General features: G+C 39.5%; 2 protein-coding genes and 1 long non-coding RNA gene across 12 annotated transcripts; all 3 read right to left on the minus strand.

Moving 5' to 3' along the window:
* Positions 1–1,404: 1,404 nt before the first annotated feature.
* On the minus strand, positions 1,405–8,614 carry dlat (dihydrolipoamide S-acetyltransferase (E2 component of pyruvate dehydrogenase complex)). 2 transcript variants are annotated; one of them, XM_036008889.1, is made up of 14 exons: positions 8,186–8,614; positions 6,645–6,746; positions 6,440–6,564; positions 6,191–6,347; positions 5,326–5,452; positions 4,910–5,085; positions 4,621–4,756; positions 4,425–4,492; positions 3,749–3,862; positions 3,308–3,415; positions 3,059–3,177; positions 2,294–2,456; positions 2,008–2,144; positions 1,405–1,917 (listed from the first exon to the last, which is right to left on the minus strand). In XM_036008889.1, the coding sequence occupies exons 1-14, from the start codon at positions 8,438–8,440 to the stop codon at positions 1,788–1,790; spliced, it is 1,917 nt and encodes a 638-aa protein (XP_035864782.1). In that variant the 5' UTR covers positions 8,441–8,614; the 3' UTR covers positions 1,405–1,787. The 2 variants fall into 2 exon arrangements, with proteins under 2 accessions (XP_035864782.1, XP_031176215.1); XM_031320355.1 differs by having other exon boundaries at positions 4,904–5,085; positions 8,186–8,440.
* A 471-nt stretch (positions 8,615–9,085) lies between these two features.
* LOC118496597 lies at positions 9,086–10,014 on the minus strand. Its single transcript, XR_004899191.1, has 2 exons — positions 9,412–10,014; positions 9,086–9,346 (listed from the first exon to the last, which is right to left on the minus strand). It is a non-coding gene; the product is annotated as an uncharacterized LOC118496597 (long non-coding RNA).
* A 129-nt stretch (positions 10,015–10,143) lies between these two features.
* On the minus strand, positions 10,144–23,393 carry LOC116064947 (dixin-A). Of its 9 annotated transcripts, none has more exons than XM_036008893.1 (21): positions 23,102–23,393; positions 22,248–22,377; positions 20,964–21,089; positions 20,387–20,618; positions 20,029–20,130; positions 15,469–15,557; positions 15,246–15,364; positions 14,537–14,623; positions 14,204–14,257; positions 13,989–14,039; positions 13,780–13,884; positions 13,555–13,608; positions 13,342–13,413; positions 12,977–13,018; positions 12,776–12,841; positions 12,279–12,428; positions 11,997–12,060; positions 11,819–11,915; positions 10,992–11,100; positions 10,647–10,726; positions 10,144–10,564 (listed from the first exon to the last, which is right to left on the minus strand). In XM_036008893.1, the coding sequence occupies exons 1-21, from the start codon at positions 23,162–23,164 to the stop codon at positions 10,555–10,557; spliced, it is 1,902 nt and encodes a 633-aa protein (XP_035864786.1). In that variant the 5' UTR covers positions 23,165–23,393; the 3' UTR covers positions 10,144–10,554. The 9 variants fall into 9 exon arrangements, with proteins under 9 accessions (XP_035864786.1, XP_035864785.1, XP_031176219.1 ...); XM_036008892.1 differs by having other exon boundaries at positions 12,279–12,425; positions 15,469–15,563; XM_031320359.2 differs by having other exon boundaries at positions 15,246–15,328; positions 23,102–23,392.
* Between the last annotated feature and the right edge of the window lie 586 nt (positions 23,394–23,979).

Genomic DNA, 23,979 nt, shown 5'->3' on the forward strand with positions numbered 1-23,979 from the left:
TTTTTGTTCAATCTGTAGCTTGTGTCACCGAACCCTGTAGTCCCAAATCAGCTCTTTCATGCTTGAAAAAAAGACACTTATCTGTGCAGTGATTCATGGATTCAAGGCAGTTAAGGATCCAAGGTTGTTACTGGTGTGAGGCAATGTTCAAAGATTAGTTTTTGACACATCTGATGATAAGGACATCATGTAAGTTATGAGCTATAGGCTAAACAAAATGCCATCATGGCTGCTTTTTGATGGATTTGCATAAAATGATGATTTTGGGAGTTTCTTTATGACTGTACATACATGGCTTATTGGTAACAGTGGTCGACTAATGCTATTTATTGAACCAAATTTGGTTGAGTGTTTGAGCAGAAAAAGGGCAAAGGGAATTTAAATATCTTAAAAAAGGGTTCTTGAAGCGAAAGCATGTGACCTTGTATTATATCACCTCAATGACATCTGTTGTTTGGACTCCTGTCATTTTTATCTTTCCCTTCTTTAAATTAAATACAAAGAAATGTTAATAAATATTGGGGCAGTCTGAACACATTTTCAGGTGCTGTGGATTTGGTATTGTGTATGGGACTGCATGAATCAGCATGAGAGCTGACCAAGATATTGGAAAAATATACAAACAAGGAGGTTGACTGCAGGCTTAGATCTTTACTTTATCCATTTGGTATGCAGCATTAATCAAAAAGGGCTGAGCAGGTCAGTAGTTTCTTGGACTACTAGTTAAATATATATTTCTTAACAAATTTCTAAAATGTTTCAGGATTTTCTGTGATCACAGTTTTTATTCCTAACTGCTTTAATTTGGGCTCTTACAATAAGTCAAATTATAAAAACCCAAACCAAAGAGCATATGGCACAAGATTGACTTCTCCCAATTTATTCAAATACCAAATAACATCCAGGACCAGCTTTGTGCATTTCAGCAGTGAAATAAAGAATATTTCAAAGGTCAGTGTTATACTTTGAGAATAGAAAATAAAACATCCCCACCGAAGAGAGATAATTGACAAAACCGTTCTGTACTTCTTTTAAGAGTGTTTGTTATCACAGGTATTAAATTATATGATGAGGCCTCATTACAGCTTGGTTGTTTCAACCAAACAGCTCCCACTATATACACACACAGCACTGGGTTTATCCCACAGTGAAGAATATACACACACAGAAGAATCAATTCAAGGAAAACACACTAAACATTTCAATGTTGTGTGTGTCCACTAAACAGGAACAGGGGTGTGTGTGTGTGTGTGTGTGTGTGTGTGTGTGTGTGTGTGTGTGTGTGTGTGTGTGTGTGTGTGTGTGTGTGTAGATCTTGACTGTGTGTCTCAAAGTTAACTTACATTTAGCTCCATCCTCCAAATTCATAACCCCTTACTCAAAAGACTGGAACCAACAAATAGCTGCGCTTCCCATTGTCTTTATCGCATTCACACAAAATCACAGATTATTTCCCTTCGTAAAACATTATCAATGTTTTAGCGACATATGACCGGCCTCTATTCTAGTATAAATTTGACCTAATTCTGGTCTCTCATGAGACGGGGCCTCAATAAATAGAATACGAGTGAGAGAAGAGCGAGAGGAAAGGAGAGAAAGACAGACAGGAGGGACAGCGGGGCAGACAGGTAAGCGGAGTGAGTTCTGCCTCTTCCCCTTCGGGGTAACTGGGAGTGACCTGGTGGCAGGCTGGCCAATCACAGGAGGATTCAGACCGGTTTAGACCAATCAGATCACTTCAGTGAGAGGCCTCTGCCTGTTGCTGCTGTTTAGGCAGTACAGTCCAATCACAACAGCATGGTGACGGGTTTCTCCAGGAACTTGCGGAACTCTGCCAGCCACTGCGCGCCGACCGCTCCGTCCACCACTCTGTGGTCGCAGCTCAGCGTCACCGACATCATGCTGGCCACGTCGAACCTGCAATTCCCAAATTGACGCTGCATCAGATTCAAATTTAGAAATGCAGTATGTCCAACTTGTTATTAGTATTGTTGTCATGACACTGACCCTTTTTCATTATCCGCAGGCATCAGCCGTTTCTCTGAGCCCCCGACGGCGAGGATACAGGCCTGAGGGGGGTTGATTATCGCGGAGAAGTTCTTGATGCCAAACATCCCCAAATTAGAGATAGTGAATGTACCTCCCTGGAGCAAAAGAATGGAAGAGGAACGTTTCAATTTGCTGTTTCACTAGATAAATAAAATCTGCATAAAACTAATCATCCTACATTCCAAACTCCTGAAATTGAAAAAAAAAAATACTTGTACAAACAGAATCGGATTTTGTGTTGTACCTGGAACTCATGTGGCTGCAGTTTGCCTTCTCTCGCTTTGGCAGCGAGAGCCGACACATCGGAGCTGATGGCAGCCAGTCCTTTGGTGTGGGCGTTAAACACTATAGGCGTGATGAGACCGTTGGCTGTGCTCACAGCTACACTCAGGTCTACTACATGATTCCTGGAAACATTGAAATAAGTCATGATGACAGCACAGAAATTTGGTAAATTAGTTTTTTTAAACTGAGAGAAGAGTTGAACAAATATTTGTGCTTTGAGTGCCCACTACTGGCACAATAGTGCAGCTACACTTCAAGAGACCGATATCGAACAACAAGGTCACAGTGTTATTATTCCAATCTAACAATGCTGCCGTTTTTCTTTTGTACCCCCTCTTTTGTTGGTTTTTTTTTTTTCCTTTAAATGAGTGTACCGTGGAACAATTATACTGTGCTTGTACATTTAAGTCACTTGAACAGTGATGCATTCGTTCGTCTGGATGTTACCATGGATTTGAGTGACAGAATTAAAATTTAAGAATTTCAAATTTTAAGATTTTTGTCAAACAAAATGTGAAGAAATAATTCAACCGCGACAGGTTGACTGGGTTTGCAAACTTTGGTTGATGAAGATGGATTGTTGGCAAGTTAAACTTTGTGTACTATGACCAGGTCACATCTGCAAGCCAAAGATTAGTAGGTCTATAAACCAAGAGAACATATTTCCTGTTGGCTGTATATTTTGCATGTGTTTGGATATGCCAGTTTATGTGTGTTTACTCACTGGCGGATGACCGTGTCCATCCAGGAGGAGTTGCACTCGGGAACCTTGAGGCAGGACAGAGCGCTGGCTTTGATGATGAAGTCATTCACACTAAGCTTGATATTCTGGGCTTTCACCTCCTGCAGAGACGAGGCGAGGTTGTTCAAGAGAGACAGGAAATAATGAATCATTTTTATTTTAGGTCAGGGGGAAAAAAAACATTTCCTGTCTGTCATTCTGTTACACGTCGGTTCACAAGCACAAACTCACAGCATTGAGTTCTTTCCGAAGCTCGAGCACTTGGTCCATGTTGACATCTACAGAAAGATAATAGTGGGGGATAGTTTGCTTGGACTGCATCAACCTCTGAGCGATGACCTGCAGGAGAGACGCATATATGCACTTCAGCTTTGATCCATAATTCATCATGGACAGTCAATAAGATGCGTTAGTGGAGCCTGTGTTGATAAATGTGCGAGCGTCTGTCTTCAGGGCAAAATGTGGAAGAACGGGTCAGAGATAACAGAGCTACACTGTGAAAGCCCCTCAGGATGTTTGCCTCACAGAACTCGATAACACCAGCACCAAACCCTGCATAGAAGGAGCGTGTCATGTAGAACACTGGACTGCTATCAGAGGAGTTTGAGCAGGACAGGAAGTCCTCATCGAACACACTGGACCACCAAAAGCCAGGAGTGTGTTGGCTCTCACCTTGCGGATGTTGCTGATAGGGATGTCTGTGAAGGTCCCAGCTGGTGCAGCAGGAGCTGCAGCAGGTGCAGGAGCAGCACGAGGTGCAGCTGGAGTGGGAGCAGCAGCTATGGCCTGCCAAAGGAAATTACTTCATTTGCATTTAAAAACGAATTACAAACAAACCTTGAAGCACATACAGTATGACACCTTTTGAGAGTTCAAAAAATTATTTTGCCAGTGTGGATGATATGAAGACCAAAACCATTAAGCTTATTGTAACGTAATAACAACACCTGGAGGCACAAAAACACAAAATCCAAATAAAATTAAACCTTTTGATGTGTCTGAAATAAGTGGAAAATGTCCTTCACAATTTCACACAGCTCAAGGTCTTCAAATTGCTCATTTTGTTAAACCAACAGTCCAAACCCCGAAAGAATTCAATAATATAAAACAGAAGAAAAAAAAAGAAAAGCAGCAAATTCTTGGATGTTCGAAGCTAGAAACAGAGAACGTCTGGCATTTAGACTTCATGAATGACATAATGATTAATTAATTAAACACCAAATAGTTTCAGCACTACATTCTTATATTAAAAAAATCCTATGAAAAATCAATTATGGAAATTGAAGTTGTTAGACATGATTACACGTGCATTGCTTGTGAATACAGAAAAAGTGTGAGCGTCACTTACAGGTGCAGCCTTTGGTGGAACAAAGCTGTCAATGTCTTTCCTGGTGATGCGCCCATCAGGACCAGAGCCTGAATAGAAAATAGCACAATGTACAGTATATACAATATGTTACCATCGTTTTCTCTAGCTCTGTATTTAAATTATTCATTTTCTACCAATGTAGATCTTAACGACTACCTGCGTCTTGGTTACTTACCGCTGACCTGTGCCAGGTTGATTCCTTTCTCAGCAGCGAGTTTCTTGGCTAGTGGACTGGCAAACACACGACCTTTCCTGGGTGCTGCTGGGGCAGCGGCAGCAGGACTGGGTGTTGCAGCAGCCGGAGCTGCAGCCTGGAACATAAACACAAACACTCATAAATCACATTCTTACCTGTACCAGCGATCTTAAACTGAATAGAGGCCAAATTCAGGACGTTTTCGCGAGTATTTGGGTACAATGTAACATATATTTGAAAGTAAAAGCTGTATGTGTCTCACTGGTGCTGGTGCTAGAGGTGGTGTGGAAACCTCTGCCACCCCAATCTCTGCATAATTCTTGAAGGCAGCAATGTCACTCTCTTTCTCTACAATGATGCAGAGCGGCATTCCCAGGGGAACATCCCGAGTTCCCTCTGGCACCATGATTTTGGCTAAATATCCCTCCTCCTGCACCTCAAAGCCTGCACACAAACACATGAGAGGGACATGTTGGGCAAGGTGAGCTTTTCCTGTCAGGCTGTAATTCAGGATACAAGACAGTAGTGACAATGATAGCTTCTGATATGGGACACCCACATCCCACATGGCATGATAATTTAAAAACAAGAATTTACCAGATGTTAAGAAACTGTAATGATCTGTAGTGCACTGCACAGTGCAAATATGTCAGGACTGAGGTGTTTTTGTCAGTTTGGGTTTACCGATGGTCGCCTTGTCAGTCTCGATCTCAGCCAGCAGATCTCCTTCACTCAGCTTCTCTCCCACCTTCTTCTCCCAGCGCTGCACTGTTCCCATTGTCATGGTGGGAGAGAGGGCAGGAAGTGTGATCTGTAACACACACAAACGTGAGTAACAGAAGAAATTATGAAACTGTGACATCCTTGGTTCGAGTCTGGATGGGGACATTTGATTGAGCAGCATCTAACAAATTAAAGCTTCTCCCTAGCTTCTTATAATGGTCTTTCTCATTAAATGATAAAAATTTGTTTTAATTCTCATTAACTGTCAACCTACTTTCTGAATATTTCCACAAGCTAACAGCCTAATACCAACATTTCAAAGTTAGCTTCAGAGACACACAAATCGTTTTAAAGATCCTCTGAAATTCAATTCAAAACCTCTAAAGACATACTCTAATAAACGCACAGAAGATCACAAATTATGTTTAAGGTTTTGGTTTCACTCATCAAATGTAAAGCCACTATTTATGTATACATTTGTATGCAACTATAACATATTTCATACTATTCTGATGGCATAAATTTTAGTTTATTGAAAAACAAAATTGGTGTGTTGCTTTCAACCTGTTCATCTCAGTACTATATACATAGTTGTTTTAAATTTTAGGATTTGCCACAGATGAAAAACCTTCATAAAAAAGAAAAAAAACTGCAAGTTTCACCATATAACTCCATTCTGCTGCCCTGCTCTAACATGCGGTAGACACACAATGATCTTCACATTCAGACCATTACTGAACAACCCTGATAAAACTTACAGTACACTGTGACTGTAAACATAATCTACACTACTCTACACCCGACTGTACTTTGTTTATGTAAGAACCTTCATGTGCGTTGGGTAAGAGCTTCCCGGGGCTGCAGGAGCAGCAGCAGCAGCAGGAGGAGGAGGAGGAGGAGCGGAGGCAACAGGTGAAGGACCAGCACCAGCTGCTTGAAGTGACTCCAACGTCACGTCCTTAAAGGCTGAGATGAGGTCAGGGCTGCAGGGGGAAATATAAACACAGATATAAGATGTATAATTACACAAAGCATAACCACATCTACACAGAAACAGAACAGGACAGAAACTTACCTGTCAACTGTGATGCAGATTACAGATCCGATAGTGACATCTCTGGTCCCTTCAGGAACCAGGATCTTTGCCAGATAGCACTCCTCCATCATCTCAAAACCTACAGTGGCCTTGTCAGTCTCCACCTACAATAATAGAAACACTTAAAAAAGTGTATAGTGACAATTTCCTACAAGAATATGGGAACACACACACAGCTCCTAACCTCAGCTATAAGTTCGCCCTCACTGATTTTTTCTCCCTCCTTCTTCTCCCAGCGAGCGATCGTTCCTGTCTGCATGGTGGGTGACAGTGCAGGAAGCTCCACCTGATAAACACAAAACCAATTCCAGGAGTTCAAGAATTAAGGAGTGATGAGGAAGCACCTATTATTTATAACTGGTGGCTAATCAAATATCAAAGAAAAAGACATTTAATTCAACAATTCAAAGAATACACTGGGGCTTCATGATAGGTAATTGCAAATACTGGCAAATGTCAGGTGTTGTAACCTTAGTTGCTACATCATCTTGCTCAATAAATGACCCTCATACCACTTTTCACCGCATTTCACCACATCTGTGATGTTTAGCGGTAGCTTTCAAGGTCATGTAACATCCGATAGTAGATATACACAAGTGCTACCAATACAGAGACAGATACACACGTAGAGGGGTTACCAAACATTAAATCACAATTTGTTTTCATTTTTCCAGCCGTCTTAATAATAACGTTGTGGGACAATGGCGTACATCAACAGCAAACTGCAAAAACAACAGCAAAAATCACGTTTATTTTATATACAAATACAGACGTTAATAGAATACTTACTTTGTGTACACATTACATACTCAAAACCTGCTTAAAATTATTATGCAGTATGGAAATGACCCAAAGCACTCAACAAGTCTCTCATAGAAATGACATCTGGATGGGCGGATCAAATCTCATGATATTCTTGACCAATACCTCAATCAACAATTCATGCTTTCACAAAATATTTTCATAATGAGATTTTAGATAAATAATCATTAATAATGTGGCTATAATGACTAAGTGGGTAAAGGCAACTTATAGAACAGCCTACAGAAAATGACATCACATTACTGTGATGCAGCCTACTTTTTGTCAAATGTAGAGTCTTAAAATTAGTACATGAACATCAAAGTTGCAGCATCATTTCTATTCACTGAGAGCAGTTCAGTTTAAGCATGTTCTGTTTACATGCATGCTGGTGTGCTACAGATAGCAATTAGAATTAAAGTCAAATCTGGATTTCTGTCAGGTGTAGTGAACCTGAGTCCGAAATAAGTTCCAAGTGTTTTTTTTTTTCTTTTCTTTTTGCAAAATACCTTTCTGTTTTGGACTGGGACCCCCAGTGGTGCCTATTCACACAGCAAGAAAACAGCTCTGGTGCACCAAAGACATTGAATAACGTATAGATGTAACATAATGTATAACTGAATCCATTTAAATCATATACAACTGATTTAAGGCTAGCTAGATGACTCAAATGCCAATGTACCAACTTATAATGGTTCACCTAATGACATCAAATTAATATTTTAGTATACCGTTAACGTTAGCTATTTGCAGAATTGACTTAACAGTTTAAAGCTCATGCAACGGCTGGATTTAACAGCCATGAGTGACAAAGTGTGCTTGGTACATCACAGCGCTATCTAATGCTACCTCGGGAGGTCATGCTAGCTCTTAACCATGAACATTGGTGCTATAGCAACCTGACACCTGGTCAGGTAAAGTTACCTTCTGGTGCGGCGGCAGGCTGTAGTAACGCTTGCTCTGACAGCTGCCTGTCAAATGGGGAAACCGCAGCAGAGTTCCCCTGTGGCTGAAGCCGGAGCCCAAACACACGGTCCGGGACCCCGCTCCGCGGTGAAGCCGCCTCAGTGAACCGGCTCCGGGCACGGAGCGGGAGCTGAGCGTAGCAGGCCCGGTCGGGAGGGCACGGGGACAGCGGAGCCCGGCGGACGGCCTGAGCCGCAGGATGAGACGAAGCATTTCGCAGCAGTTAAAACGCTACACAGAGGTGTTAAATAATGTATGTATCTTACACCGGCATCAGATATATGTTGCCACCGGGTGTCTCTGTGACTCGAGAACCGATCCGTACTTATCCTCACTTTCTAATGACCTCCTCCAGTCCAAAACACAACGCTTTACGGCTCCCCTCCTAGTCCTGCCGTAGCTTCAAAAGAGGTGTCGTAAACGGTGTCTATTCAAATTTCAATCACTGAATACCAAATAAGCACCACCACTCTGAAAAACAACTAAAAACCTAATCAAATCAAAGTTGAATTAAATAAAAAGTAATAAGACATTTTACCAAAGCCTGGTGGTTTAAACTAGAAACTCTATTCAAGAACTGTAATTATATCAGAAACCACACGGTGGAGGTGAAACGCAAGTACAATGACAGTACACATTGTACTGTATGCAGCCCCCATCTCCAGTGACATGAAATAAAGAAACACATTTTTAAAAGGCAGCAGAGAATATTTCACCAAAGTGTAGATGAAAATGTAGATGCATGTGCATTTTTAATGATATGAATAAAGTGTTGAAATGTCTATCGCCACTTATCAGTAAAAGCCAACTCTCCCAACCAACATACAAACTGGAACTTCTTTTCAAAAACAAAATATCTGTCTTCAAGAAAGGTCATTTTTATTTTTAACAAACAGTATCCATATTTTATAAAATATTTCAGTAAACAAAACAGTTGCTAAATAACCATCTCACCAGTAAATTGTACATTTTAAAGTACAGGCAGTTATGGCATTCAAGCGGGTCTTATATAAAAGTAGACTGATGCATATTTCAGTTGGCTTATTAGTTAAGGCAAACACATTTATCCTAAATGGGAAGATAGAAGCAGAGTGAAGGAAAACATGTCAAAGGTCTATCCTGATCTCTCACTCACGCGCACACACGTGTCGCGCACACACACACACACACACACACACACACACACACACACACACACACACACACACACACACACACACACACACACACACACACACACCATAAATAGTGGTGTTCTTTTTAACAGGAGCATTCTCACCTCACAGGAATCTCTATAAACAGACAAGAGTCATAAACTTCACACATTTAAGGATATAGTGAAAATAGTTTTTACACAAATGTACAAAGCAATTTCATAAAGTAAACAAAACAACAGTGCTGTTCATCTATATTTCTACATGAACATCAAAATTCCAGCATCATTTCTATTTCACTGACAGAAGTTCAGTTTGAGCACGTCTGTTTACATGCATGTTGGTGTGCTACAGACAACATCTGGATTTGGATCCTATTTAGTGAAATCAATTAAATAAGTTCAGCTGTTTTTTTCTTTTCCATGTGTGGACATCTTCAGATGACCATCACCCTCTTTCTTTTTGTGTTATCTGTTATATGTTATTGAAACAAAACCTAGTAATAGCAATAGAAGCTGGTTTCTAGGCAGTGTATTAGTCTGCAGTAGGTCAGAATGTCGACAAACAGTGCAAGTTTTCAGTCCTTATACCATTTCTATTATAAAAGTGGAATTTTTCCTCACCCAGAAAATGTTTTTATTTCTTGCTATAGTAGATAATACTGTATATTAACTTTACAGTCACAATTAAGACTAAAATGTACCTAGACAATACATATTTCTACCATGTATTCTGGTAGTATTTGTTTCAAAGACTTTTTTTCAACTCCTCAATACAGTACAAACATCTGGCTTCAACCAGAGGAGAAGCAACAACACAACTGTGGTTTTAGAAACAGTTGAATCAAAAATAATGTTTCTGTCTAGTTTTGATAATACAGTTACAGCTTGGCTATAATAAGCACATGATGGAAATAGCTTTCCTTTGTAAGGCACTAAGTTTTACGATATTCTAGACATCAGTTACAGATTTCCAGATCGGGTAGGGCTATCAGTGCATTTTAAGTACCAGTTGATCAACTAAAATCTCTTGCTGACAAGTCTTACAGTATTTCGCAAATAATCCAAATCTCAAGTGTCCACTTGTGCCGCTGTTGAACAGTTGTCTCGATGTGCCTCTCGGATAAGAGTGACCAGGAGCAAAAACAAAGTGTCAAGGCCCCTCAGCTTGCACCTACAATGGCCTAAGACACAAAAGATAATGTGTTACTTACCACTGAGAGTCAGGAAAATAAACAGAGAGATACAGAATTAGCATGTTGTTACCTATCTTCACCACGGTCCTCTTCTACCCAGGCCACTATTTTTCCTTCCCAGCCTGGAATGATTGCTCCATCCAGAAATACCTGTACACAGACATAAGGACATATTTTTTCATGTATGACTTCACTGCTCTTATGTTATAACTATACTTACATGCCATATGTATGATGGAATGCATTTTTGCACAGATCAAGGACTATAGATTTCACCCTCCATCTGAGTGTAGCACAAAATAGGCTAGTGCCTAAAGTTGGGAGTACTGTTTTAAGTACAGTTTTACAGAGTTTGCATTCTGACTAGTTTGCACCACGTTTCCTATTATCTATTTATTTCCAAGCCTTCTCTTACCTCTTCTTTCACAGTGCCAAACTCAGGATCCAGGGCCTTGAAGTGGTACCTGTAGTGTCCCTCTCGATCCACAGCTGCCTTAACATCCTTTAGAGTAACCTCACCCAACCTGTACAGTGTGTACAAAGAGACTCAGCTTGACAGCTTGTTACATTTTTTTTGTTGTTGTTTATTTTGTTTTCTACCTATGGCCGACTACCCTAAATTTATGTGTTAGGATGATCAGCATCACTGCTGGCTGGCAAATTTACTTTTTTACGTTAATTAAGAAAACATATTTAAATGCAACATATTTCAATGTTTCGGAAAAAAACACTTAAGGTATAGTAAGCGATGTTAATCTAATGCACTTTTTGTCAAATTCAGCGAATATGTCCTCACGATCGCCTAGCTCTCTATTTTCTGTGTGCGCTAAAAAAAAAAAAATCTGGTGTTCTTACACAGCCCTGGCTGTGTAAATGCAAAACAAACCAAACAACACTATTCCAGCCAATAGAGAGCTGAAGTCACGTCCTTCTACTTCCGGCCAATGGGACCTATCTTTCGAAAAAATATGAACGAGAGTCAATGGAGAGATAATAATTATTTTTTGATCCCGTTTAAATTGAGCCATGGATTACAAATATGATGTTCGTCAACTTAAAAAAAATGTTTTTTAACCGAAGAACGTCTCAGTTTATTGTTAAACTGTTGAAGTATAAGACTGTGAAAATATGTAATTAGAAAGACTGCACACTTCAATGTAGCATGGATCATCGCTTACTGCACCTTTAACACACACACACACACACACACACACACACACACACACACACACACACACACACCTCTTCTGTATATTGATCATAGAAGGTGTTGGGGATTTTCCAGTAAAATAAAGGATTTTAGTGGAGGCAGAAGAACCACTGTGGGATTGACAATCGTCTGTAATAAACAACAGAAACATAGTTAGTAAAAGCATTACATATTCTGTGTATTTGGGGGGTACATGTTGGAATAAATTACTTGTGCATGGCCAGGTGTCAGAGTCTGTGTGTTGGCCTTTGCGTCTTGGAGATTTCCCTCTTCCCTGCAGTATTTGGAAAAACGTTGACAGCCCTTCATGATTTTAAATCTTTACATTTTGCCAAACGTAACATGAACTAATACGATTTTACAGTTTAAATCAATGTTATAGCATAGTCTTTCATTGGTGCTCACTCATCAATCAATTACACAGTCAAATCGCATTTTAAAGTGACCATCTGCTGATAATTTAATAAGTCAGTTTTGTGCTTGAGTTCGTACCCTGTGGGTATGCAGAACATGCAGTCTGTCGATGAGTGATACTATGCCCTGCTCCAGGGTGTCCAGTGTATGGTGCTGCGGGTCGTGGTCTCTGAAGTTGTTCCTCAAGCTGCGGAGTGAATCTCTGAGCAGCTGAACCTCCTCTGCCTGCTAACAGAGCACAAACACAAAAACCCTGTCAAAAACTCAAAAAGCTAATTTTATCGACAGCTGTGTACACATTTAAAGCCTGTAGTTGCTTTTCTTAGACTGTTCTGTTCAGCAAATACTGTATTATTAAAGCAACTGTATTCCAGGTAATTCACAGCTCATACAGTAAGCATTTCTTTAACTTACTGTTCATGAACGGGGAATCTGGTGTTTCATGTGGTCAAATTATAGTATATATAGCCTAAATACTGCAAGATAATGTGAGTGTGTATCTGTGTGCTGCTTTGTTAGCAAAATATAAATAGGCCCACTAACTGAACAGCATTATCAATATAAACAATACTTACGTGTGACATAGAGGTAGCTGGATTTCCAGAGTAAGAATATCCATTGTTTTCTGTGACGGTGGGAATCTGAGAAAAAAGAAATGTGTCAGCTGTGTAATGTATATCTGAATTCATTGCTGCCTTGTGCAGACTTAATATGAAAATTAAAAGTCCACTGTTTAAGATTTTGTGCAGAAAGAGTCCGTAAAGAAACCGTACTACCTGCATGCTGTTTTTATGCTCCAACTCTCTTTGCAATTCACTCTGGCAGAGAGACACACAATCAGACACACACTGATATTAAGCTGTTAGATCTTAAAACTTAAAATATATCTAGTCGATGCCTTGATAGATTGAAGTGACTCATTAACTGAATAAGTAAAAGGAGGAACCGAGTAAATTTACACTTTCCTCCTGCATCAAAGTTTAAGTATTAATTTGCTGATAAAAGGGCATTTAAAAAAAGTGAGTTAATGATTAACTTTTGGTCTGAGATTTTCACACATAGCACTGAGCTGGACAGAAGATTTTAAATCCACTGTAGCTTGTTTAAGTTCCCTTTAAAATCCTGAAACTGGCTCACGTACCTGCTTTTTTTGACTTTCTTCAAGCTTCTGTTTAAGTTGCTGCAGTAGTCTGTCCTTCTGTCCTATCTCCTTCTGCACCCAGCCAGCCAAAGAGAAAAGGTGGGGTTCATAGTTTAGTACAAACTCAATAAACAGATGCTTTGTAAAATAAAGTCAGGATGATTAAACTAAGTTACAGCAAACCATTAAAGGAGAGGGATTGGAGAACCTCACCTTGCATTCGGCCCACAGCCTGTTACATTCCTCCAGCTTCCACTGTAGCTCGGCCTATTACACATTTTCATAGAGGAAAGGGAAGTGCAATACACATAAAAAATATACAGTACCTACTGAAAACAGTTTTGTAAAAAATGTTTAACATGGTGTTTTGCAGATTTTACATTCAATATAAACAAAATAAAAATGTAATAAAATTAAATAGATTCATAGATTTTGTACGTTCTGGTTGTTTAGTTCCTCCTTCGTCATGCTGGCTCTGAGAAGCTCTTGCTTCATCTGCAGTATTGATGCCTCCTGAGTGCACAGCCTCTGCTGCTGGGCGTCCTGCACATTTATAAACCAACAGAAAGTCAATACTTTGGACAGCAACCAGAACAATATTCAACTGGGTAATAACATAAATAACTGCAGATCTGACTTTGTCTTACCTTGACTCCCTGCAGGTTTCTCATCTCCTGCTTACAGCGTAACAGTTCCCTCTAAAGCAACAGCAAACAACACACTCGGAATTAAATATTAATCACAGGGTGCATTCCAGAAGTGTATTCTCTCAGTCATAAGAAATGTGTAAATGTTGCCCTAATAAAAGAACATAATGACAGTTTGAAAAGAAAACAAATGATTAAATGATACAATTACTTACCTTCAGCTCCTGAGACTCCTCCATGCTCTGATCCAAACGACTGCGAATGACTACCTGGAAAGAGAGAGAAAAAAGGGATGTGTGTGTGTGAGAACCACAATGGACTTAGAAAGAAGGGAAGCTGATACCCGTGTCACCCTCTGACACACACACACACACACACACACAGTAGTAAAGAAAAAGAAATGTGATCTGTGCTGAACACAAAGAGCTGTTGAAAAAAAGCAAAGAAGAGGTTGCCACAAAAAAGTGAGAGAGCAGAGAAGGGCCAAAAATGAAATCAAGACTGAAAAAAAAGGCTGAAAAAACAAAAATAAAAGGAGAGACTCTCACTACCAGTTGCTGTTCAGCATTGCCTTGGTCCAAACTCAAAGACACATCCTGCTCATCCTCAGGCAGCGAACCGTGCAGTAGCAGGGCCTTAAAAACACAAAGGGTATAACACCAGTTTGTACTTTGGAGTGAGGTCGCTGTGTTCAGAAAGCTTTGACTAGTTAAAGCATTAGCTGGTAGGTTGTCTATTGCATAATAAGCACAGCATTTCAATAGCCTAAAAATATTGCCGTAGAAATGCCACGGTATCCTACTAGATCCCACCCTCCTCTGCACAGGTGCTGCAACCAACCAGTAGGAGTAAATAGTGGAGCAATACAGACATGATTTTGCACTTGCAGCTTCCATACCCCAAAAACACTGCATGTGTTCTGGCCCAGTTAAGCCAGAACATTGGTCTCTACAGTGCTTTTTCCATTGTAGATCTTTTAAAGACAGATCTCAAAAGCACCTGAGAAATTATTTTTCTAAACATACTAACATCAGCATAATTAAGTCAGCCAATAACGTCTATGGCAGTATTATTGGTAATGTTTATTTACCAACTTTACATCCAATATCTTCAAAGAAAATATGAGAAAATACAGAATATGCACTTAGCTGTTAAACTTTAATATTGATGTCAACATAAGGCTGAAAAAACAAAAGGACAACACATCTGTATTTATACACAGAGGGTTAACAGAATCAAACCTTCGTATGCATGTACCTGTAAAGCAGACACCATTTTACGTGTGTCCTGCACCTCCTTCTCCAAAGTTTCACTGAAAGAATTCTCCAACGCCGTCTCCACTACAACATGAGATGGCTCAGCTACACGCACAAAGACTTACACACACATTATTATTATTATTATTACTACATGTCCAACAATAAATCTTAAGGTTTACTAATCAAATGCCGGTTTGTGGGTTAGGGTTTACAGAACTCACCACTGTTGTCGTGTTGTTGGTGGTCTTCCTGCTGTCTGTCTGAGTGGCTGCTGGGTGGAGCTCTTGGAGACGACAGTGGACTGACGGAGCTGAGGCTCGGAGTACAAAATACTGATTAATCAATATATTTTAATGAAGTTTGGGTGTGCATGTAAACACTTACTTACATGCAGTGTAAATATAGTATACTATGTGCTACTACATACTACTTTGACCTGGCTGGGTGACATCTTAATTTTTGTAATATATCTGTAGTAATATAGAATATACATTTGTAAGTAATAAAACTGTCAGTCTGAATACATGTCCCACTGAAACCTCTTTCTGCACTCCATAAAAGTGACAGCAACAATGACATTCCCCAAAATCTGTTTTCATAAACAACATATTAATGGAATGTTCAATATACAGTCTCTCTTTGACAGCTCTTTGTAACTAATGCTCCTTTTGTTGTAATTCTGGCTCTAGATGGATGGCTTGTAAGAGAGGATAGGAAATGGGATAAACACAAAGAAAGCAGCATGAGAATGACACATATTTTCTAAAATTTGCCAAGAGGAGCCCTAATCCTTGCCTGCTTTTGCAAATCAAAGCAGTTACAAACTGCATGGTGCCTACAGACACTACACTTAATTTACAGTCTCTTTTCACATTGCATTGTAGCACTGTAGAATTGTTACAGTTATGGAGAAAGAAGCATAAACTCACACACTTGCACAGGAATCCACACCCACACTGCCTCATAGTGTCTGGTCTTACCATTTCATCTGGGTCCCCCCCATAGTGGGCTACAAGTGGGCTAAACTGTGCGTAACAGTTCCAAGGAGCCTAATTTCACCGTGCATGTGGGTCTCTGGCATCAGCATCTCAACAAACCCATGACACATGTGATTCTCCTCAGTCTGACATGCCCCACCCCTCACCCTCCAGCTAGCTGTCATGGCAACCAACGCAGCAGACACTGCTTAGCATCTCCCACTTAATAAAGCTACATATGGCATCATCAGGTCGTTAAGCTCTGTTGAATCTATCTCTCCAAACACAACTGCATCATCTTTCTACCAAAAATAAATGCATACACTTCTCTTTCCATCACTATAAACAGATACACACACACACACACACACACACACACACACACACACACACACACACACACACACACACAATATGAGCACCACAGAGCATAACCAGACATATGACTGGAGAAGATAAAGACTGGTTGTGTCTTTTCTTCTATCATCTGCCTGTGGCTTGCACAGATATTTATGAAGTAACACACACACACACACACACACACACACACACACACAGCAGGGTGAAGTTTGGAGTACTAAAGTCATATGCTCTATCTAGCAGTGAGACACACACACCTACGAACCACATAATAAAGTCTATTGTTTCCAAAGTGTGGAAAAGTAGGTGTTGAAGATGCAAGATAACATAAGATTACATCAATTTAACTACCCTCAAACATTTGAACTGAACTGACACATTGAACCGTACAGTATAAATAGCAGAGTAGAGTTGGTTGTTTTCTCCCAACCACTGAGTTGCACAGTCTTGTGTAAAAATGCATTGAGCAAAAATCTACAAACAAAAAGCAAAAGCAGGCAAATAAATAGTTACAGATTAAAAATAAGTTATGTATCTAATTTATTGGAAAGCTGCAGTAAACAATGTTAATGTTTAGAGCCCTGATTTAAATGAGCTAACAGTTTCAGACCTCAGGTACTGAGGAAGCTTGTTCCACAGGTGGGGAGCATAGAAACTAAAAGCTGATTCACCTCGCTTGATTTTGAACCTGGGAACACTCAGTAAACTAGTCCCAGATGACCTGAGGGGTCTGGATGCTTCATAGCGTACAAGTAAGTCAGAGATGTATTTAGGTCGAGACCATTTAGTGCTTTACAGTATAGACAAGTAAAAACTAGTTTTAAAAACTATCCTTGACACATAGGAAGCCAGTGCAGTGATTTAAGGACTGGTGCAATGTGCTCCACTTTCTTGGGGTTTCTTTAGGACTCTGGCAGCAGCCTTCTGGACGAGCTGCAGCTGTCTGATTGATTTTTTTCTAAGACCTGTAAACATAATTACAATAGTCTAGCCTGCTAAAAAATAAAAAAGTTTTTCTGTATCTTTATAGACAAAAAAAATCATTTTTTCTCTGTTTAGTTGTAGGAAATTCTGGCAAATCCACTCATTTATTGTTCAATGCAGTTATTCAACAAATGTAAGGGACTAAAGTCATTTGGTGACACTGTTATGTAGAGTTGTGTATCATCTGCATAAGTATGGTAGGAGATGAATTTTGTTTGCTCATATTCATAATTACCAATTGACACAAAGTAGTCCCTATCTTGTAAATAATATTTGAACCAATTTAGCACAGTGCCACAAAGTCCCACCCACTGTTCTAGTCTGTCGAGCAGTATCTTACAGTCAACCGTGTTGAATGCAGCACTGAGATTCAGTAATACCAAAACTGAATTTTTTTATGCATCAATGCTCAGTGAAAGTGTCACAGAAACTAATGCTTTTTCACACATAAAAAATTATCAGCAAATGAGGACTATACTTGTCCTTCAGCAAAGATCTTTCTAATTTTACATGTTGCATTTGAGAGCACTAAGAGGCTAGTTATCTACTTTTCATCTGAAGATATATTACCCTGAATCAAATCTGCCTGTGACAGTAAAAAATCACTATGTATGTATGTATGTATGTATGTATGTGTGTGTGTGTGTGTGTGTGTGTCTGTGTATGTACAGTTGAAACCAGATATTTACATACACTTCAGAAAAAAACACAAAAACTTTTATTTCTTTACTGTCATACATTAAATCAGAGTAAACTTTTTCTGTTTTAGATCAATACATATTAACATATTTTTTGCATTTGTTAAATGTCAGAATCGAGCGAGGGAGAATTATGTATTTTTTTTAATCACTTTCATCAAAGTCAGAAGTATACATACACTTCCTTAGTATTTGGTAGAACTGCCTCGAAATTCTTTCACTTGGGCCAAACGTTTTGGGTATCCTTCCACAAGCTTTCAACAATAGTTTGCTGGAATTTTGGCCCACTCCTTTTGACAGAACTGGTGTAACTGGGTCAGGTTTGTAGGCCTTCTTGCTCGCACTCGCCTTTTCAGTGCCGCCCACAAATTTTCTATGGGATTGAGATCAGGGCTTTGTGATGGCCACTCCAATACCTTGACTTTGTTGTCCTTAAGCCACTTTGTAACTAATTTGAAGGTATGCTTGGGGTCACTGTCCATTTGGAAGACCCATTTGCGCCCAAGTTTTAACTTCCTGGCTGATGTCTTCAGACGTTGCTTCAATATATCCACAAAATTTTCTTTTCTCATGATGCCATCTATTTTGTGAAGTGCACCAGTCCCTTCTGCAGCAAAGCAGCCCCACAACATTATACTACCACCCCCATACTTCACAGATGGGATGGTGTTCTGAGGCTTCAAAGCTTCGCCCTTTTTCCTCCAAATATACCGTTTATCATTATGGCCGAACAGTTCAATTTTAGTTTCGTCAGACCCCAGGACACGTCTCCAGAAATTAAGATTTTTGTCCCCATGTGCAGTTGCAAACTGTAGTCTGGCTTTTTTTATGGTGGTTTTGAAGTAATGGCTTTCTTCTCCCAGAGTAACCTTTTAGCTCATGGTGGTACAGGACTCGTTTTACTGTCGATAATGACACTGTCCACCAGTTTCAGCTAGCATCTTCACAAGGTATTTTGCTGTTGTCCTGGGATTGATTCGCACATTTCGCACCAAAAAAACGTTCCTCTCTGGGACTCAGAATTCGTCTCCTTCCTGAGCGGTATGATGGTTGTACATTCCCATGTTTTTTATACTTGCGTATTATTGTCTGAACAGATGAACGTGGGACCTTCAGGCATCTGGAAATTGCACCTAAGGATGAGCAACACTTGTGGAGGTCCACAATTCTTTTCCTGATGTCTTGGTTGATTTCTCTTGATTTTCCCATGATGTCAAAAAAAAAAGTAGCTCTGTGTTTGAGGTGTGCCTTTATATGCATCCACAGGTGTGCCATCAATTAACTCAAATGGAATCAATGAACCTATCAGAAGCTTCTTAAGCTCAGAATGGAATAATCTGGAGTTTTCTTTTTGTTTAAAGACACAATAAACTTAGTGTATGTATACTTCTGACTTTGATGAAAGTGATAAAAAAAATACATAAAAATGTTCCCTCGCTTGATTCTGACATTTAACAAATGCAAAAAATATGTTAATATGTATTGATCTAAAACAGAAAAGGTTTACTCTGATTTAATGTATGACAGTAAAGAAATAAAAGTTTTTGTGTTTTTTTCTGAAGTGTATGTAAATATCTGGTTTCAACTGTATGTATGTATGTATGTATGTATGCATGTATGTATGCTGTTTTATCTCACAGTTAAGGCAATATAAAGTGAGTGCATTTGCTCAAGACCATTTGATATTAAACTATAAACTATATTCAAGGATTCACACAACTGTTTAGTTATGAGAATTTAGCTTTTTGTGAAAGCAGATTACCTGCTTGGCTGGGGATTTTCTGGCTCATCCGGAGCTCCTCTTTCATACTGCTCAACCAGTGCACGAACACACACATTCTTTTCCACATCCAACCCCCAGCCACTAAAAGATGACAAAGCAGAGGACATTTATTTATAAATAAGAACTGGTACACAGTTTTGATATTAAATGTAAAGAGACAAGCCTTATTTTAGCAGTTCTGAGGATGGTAGTTTGGTGGTTTGTTTGTCCACCAGAGGACAGCAAAGACTACACGTTTATCTAACAAATGATTGCTGTGGTAGAGAACATTTTGATATTACAGAAAGACAGTAACAGGGGTTTGTGTCTATGTTTATGATTATCGTTGCCAGCATACCTGTGGATACGTGTGGTGCATGTAGGCTGCGAGGCATCAAGTCGTGCTGATGCCAGTGCAGCAGCAGCACCTTGTGCTAGTGCAACAGTGGAGAGAGGGTTGTGGCTAGCAGAGCTTCGTGACAAACTCCTCCCACTTACTGAAGCAGCCCTGTGATTGGCTGAGGGTTTGAAGTGGGCAGCCAGAGCCAGAATTATCCTCATTACAGATTTCAGATTACCTTCAACAATGTCTGCAAACAGAAAGGTAACATATGTCCCTCAGTAATGACCTAGACATGTACAATATTACATTAACACACGGTATTAACATGGGATGCAAAGATAGCAGCTTTATAACTTTAAATTATTTTTAAGATTGCACAATTGGTTGCACATAATCACTGTTTCCCTAATGCACATGGAGAAATATGTATTTGTCACAATGCAAATATGTCATTTTGATGTAGATAAAGATTTGGGGTCGATAAAATCTTCTGATTATAATATAGGTTCAGCAACCAGAAAAGTTTATGTACACCTGCTTTCGAAATGAAGAAAGACAGATTAAGAAAAAAATAGAATTTTCTGTGATTTACCTCTTGCAGATATATGTGGCATGCGTATGTGTCTGGAGGAAATGAACTGCAAGACTTGCTCCACATTGTTCCTGCTTTCCTCTTTGTTTTGTGGAGCAACATACACTCTTTCCAGCACTTCCCCAGCTGACAATTTGAATGAGATTCGAGAGAGAGAGAAAAAAAAGAATTGATGACCAGTATTTTTTCACACTCTGCACAAACCTTACCCTCCTTCTTTCCCTTTCTAAATCAGTTATTTTGCACATATGTGTTATACTGTCTTTTTACATACTTTTTTATTGTATTGTATCTATTCTATATTTATGTTCTTGACTCTAGCATTACTTTGCTTTGTTGCTTATTCCCTTTTAAATATGTTTATTGTTTACTGTATGCACCTACTACACCAAGGCAAATTCCTTGCAAGTGTAAACTTGATGGTAATAAATCTGATTCTGATTCAAAAACTGAGGAGAATGAAAAACAACCGATTAAGTTTGTGGTTCTCTTTTAAATGTGTACTGACTATGGTGGATAATTGATAAATTAATTTAAAATATTTGCTCACTGCAGGAATAAACGGGTTTATGCCTCACCAGTCTGGATCAACGGAAGTACATTTCCAGGATAATTGCCTGACATCCCGTGCGCGGCTCACATGCCGGATGTCCCTCACTTCCTGCTCTTAGTATGTTATCGTTCTCAAACTCTGTTCACTTCGGGAAACAACAAACTTCGAGTGTGGCAAGCTACACGCTAAAAAAACGCAATTTTTGAAGACAATTTGGATCGTGCAACAAGGCAGGCCTGCTTGGTTCTTTCGGGGAATGATTGTAAAGACTTGCAAAGAATATGTTTACGTCTAACTAGGACTTTTTGGACCGATTGGTGGGGATTGCTATGGACGAAGTACACACGGTGATACACTGGTAAGAGCAAATTACGTTTAACCATGTATCCAGCTGATTTAATGTTCCACCAAAACAAGTTCCTTCCAGAGATCATTTTGTAGAGCTGCCGTCACTGCGTCCGGAACTTAACGCCGCCCAAGACAATTGTGATTGGTTTAAAGAAATGCAAACAATCCAGAGCGTTTTTTTCTCCTATAGCAGAATGTATGTGTGGAGTAGCCAGACCTTACTCCACAGCGCTGTGTTGATAGGTCTGGCAATGTGAGACAAAGGCCTCACTAAAAGGCCAACACAACCTAAATAATTCATTTAGAAAAAGTTTCATCTTCTGATCCCAACATTACTACACCACATGAGCAATTTGTGTGTGTGTGTGTAAATGTGTATTTACCAACTATCTCTATGAGTTGTGTGAGCACCACCCCATCCTGCAGATCATGCCTGAGGTTTGTGATAGGCTTCAGGCCTGGTTTCCTCTTCAGCTGAGAGTTCACCCAGGAAACATAGGCTGCCAGCTGCTGCTGCAATCCATCAATCAGATACACACAAATCCAATAAACCACAGAGGAACACACAGCTTAGAGTGGGGGCCAAAAAAGGCTGAGACCGTTATGTGACAAATGAGTTCCTTTGTTTATTATGTTGGGACAGGAGAGAGGGGAGCAGGGTCAGTCTATTGTCTCACTGCCTATTACATTTTACTTTTGTTGTAAAGGCCAATCATATTATCCCGTGTTCAGTCCATAGCTACATTGCTTCCCCTGTATTTCACACGGTTACGTTACTCTACCTTTACGGGTCCTGTTTAGTCACGTGACAGCCCGTCGTCCGGGATACAATACAAAAAACGCACCCCATTTTGAACAGAGAACATTACACTTAACCTAAACTTAAATATGTTTGGTTTGTTTATGGCTTATTAATACAAATACTAAAGCTACTTGGTTCTCTTATTTGCTGACAACCATTACACTTAACGTTTTGCTAGCGATTACGCCAGCTACCTAACTAGCTAACTAAATTGCTTCTTTTTTTTTTCAAAACTAACGTTAACGTTAACGTTACACATTAACTTAATTGGTCAAACTGCAGAAATTCGTTATTTCTACCTGAAGCTGTGGCACTTTATTGCCAGGTTGTCTAACGATTGTTAGATGGTTTGCAAACTGGCTTCCGCTTGCTAAATTATGGCTTACCTAGCTAACTTAATCAATATCAACATTAGTAACGCTTGATGAACGTTACCTCATTAAAGCCCCCATGAAGAACCTCATCCAGCAAACTTCCTCTAGAAAGTGAGGCGATCATCTTTTAACTCGAAAACCCATTTAAGATAGCTAGCTGGCTAGCTTCATTGAATCCCACACGACTCGCCTGAAACAACAGACAGACCCCCGTTTCTAGCGGCTGCTGTACTCCAGCAAACGTCAACAAACCGAGACAATTGAGGGATCGGAGGAGACGGCTGCCGTTACTCTGGCTGGGAGACCGGCGTCAAGCCACCCACCCACGCTGACATACCTGGCTTCCGGTTGCAGGTTTCAGAATAAAACTGCATTTGACAAACACTTCCGGAATTCACACCAAGAGCTCTTGGTGTCTTATGTCTTGTCATTGCATAAAAGTAATATGTTAGCGATAAATAACCCAATGTCACACAATGGCATTTTAAGTTTTTGTTTTTATAAAGGTAGTATATAACTAAAAGGCCCCCATTCAGAATGTATTTGGTTCCTAATTTTATGTCATTAAGGAGGAAGCATTATAAGCTTTAGCTACAATCCATAAGCATGATGTGAACAAAAATGTAGCCCCATCATCCAAATTAACCTGAAATGTGTTTCACAGATGGTTTAATACAATAATTAACATCTATTTTTACAGTCGATGATTAACACTAGATGGCAGGTAAACCCCATTTTGTAATGTTTGCATCAATGATGCCTATGATTTACAGTCTATACTTATAGTATAGTTTCATCCTCATACTACTTTTCAAACATGTAAGATTTAATTTGTGTTCATGATAATTTATTCATTAAGTTTGTGTTTAGGTGTATGTATATTGTTCATTTCATCTTATTGTTATTTTGGTTTTTATTTTATTATATTGACTTTTTTAC

Source organism: Sander lucioperca, chromosome 13 (assembly GCF_008315115.2).
Source record: "Sander lucioperca isolate FBNREF2018 chromosome 13, SLUC_FBN_1.2, whole genome shotgun sequence".
In the NCBI taxonomy this organism is placed as follows: Eukaryota; Metazoa; Chordata; class Actinopteri; order Perciformes; family Percidae; genus Sander; species Sander lucioperca.

Coding starts and splice junctions, on each gene's coding strand:
- dlat (XM_031320355.1), bottom strand. CDS start 8,440: ATGCTTCGTCTCATCCTGCGGCTCAGGCCGTCCGCCGGGCTCCGCTGT. Junction 6,348..6,439: donor ATCTGCATCACAGTTGACAG/GTAAGTTTCTGT, acceptor TTCCCCCTGCAG/CCCTGACCTCATCTCAGCCT. Junction 2,145..2,293: donor TGCAGCCACATGAGTTCCAG/GTACAACACAAA, acceptor CTTTTGCTCCAG/GGAGGTACATTCACTATCTC.
- LOC116064947 (XM_036008890.1), bottom strand. CDS start 23,164: ATGATCGCCTCACTTTCTAGAGGAAGTTTGCTGGATGAGGTTCTTCAT. Junction 20,131..20,386: donor TGCACCACACGTATCCACAG/GTATGCTGGCAA, acceptor GTCATCTTTTAG/TGGCTGGGGGTTGGATGTGG. Junction 11,101..11,818: donor ATGATCAATATACAGAAGAG/GTGTGTGTGTGT, acceptor CACACTGTACAG/GTTGGGTGAGGTTACTCTAA.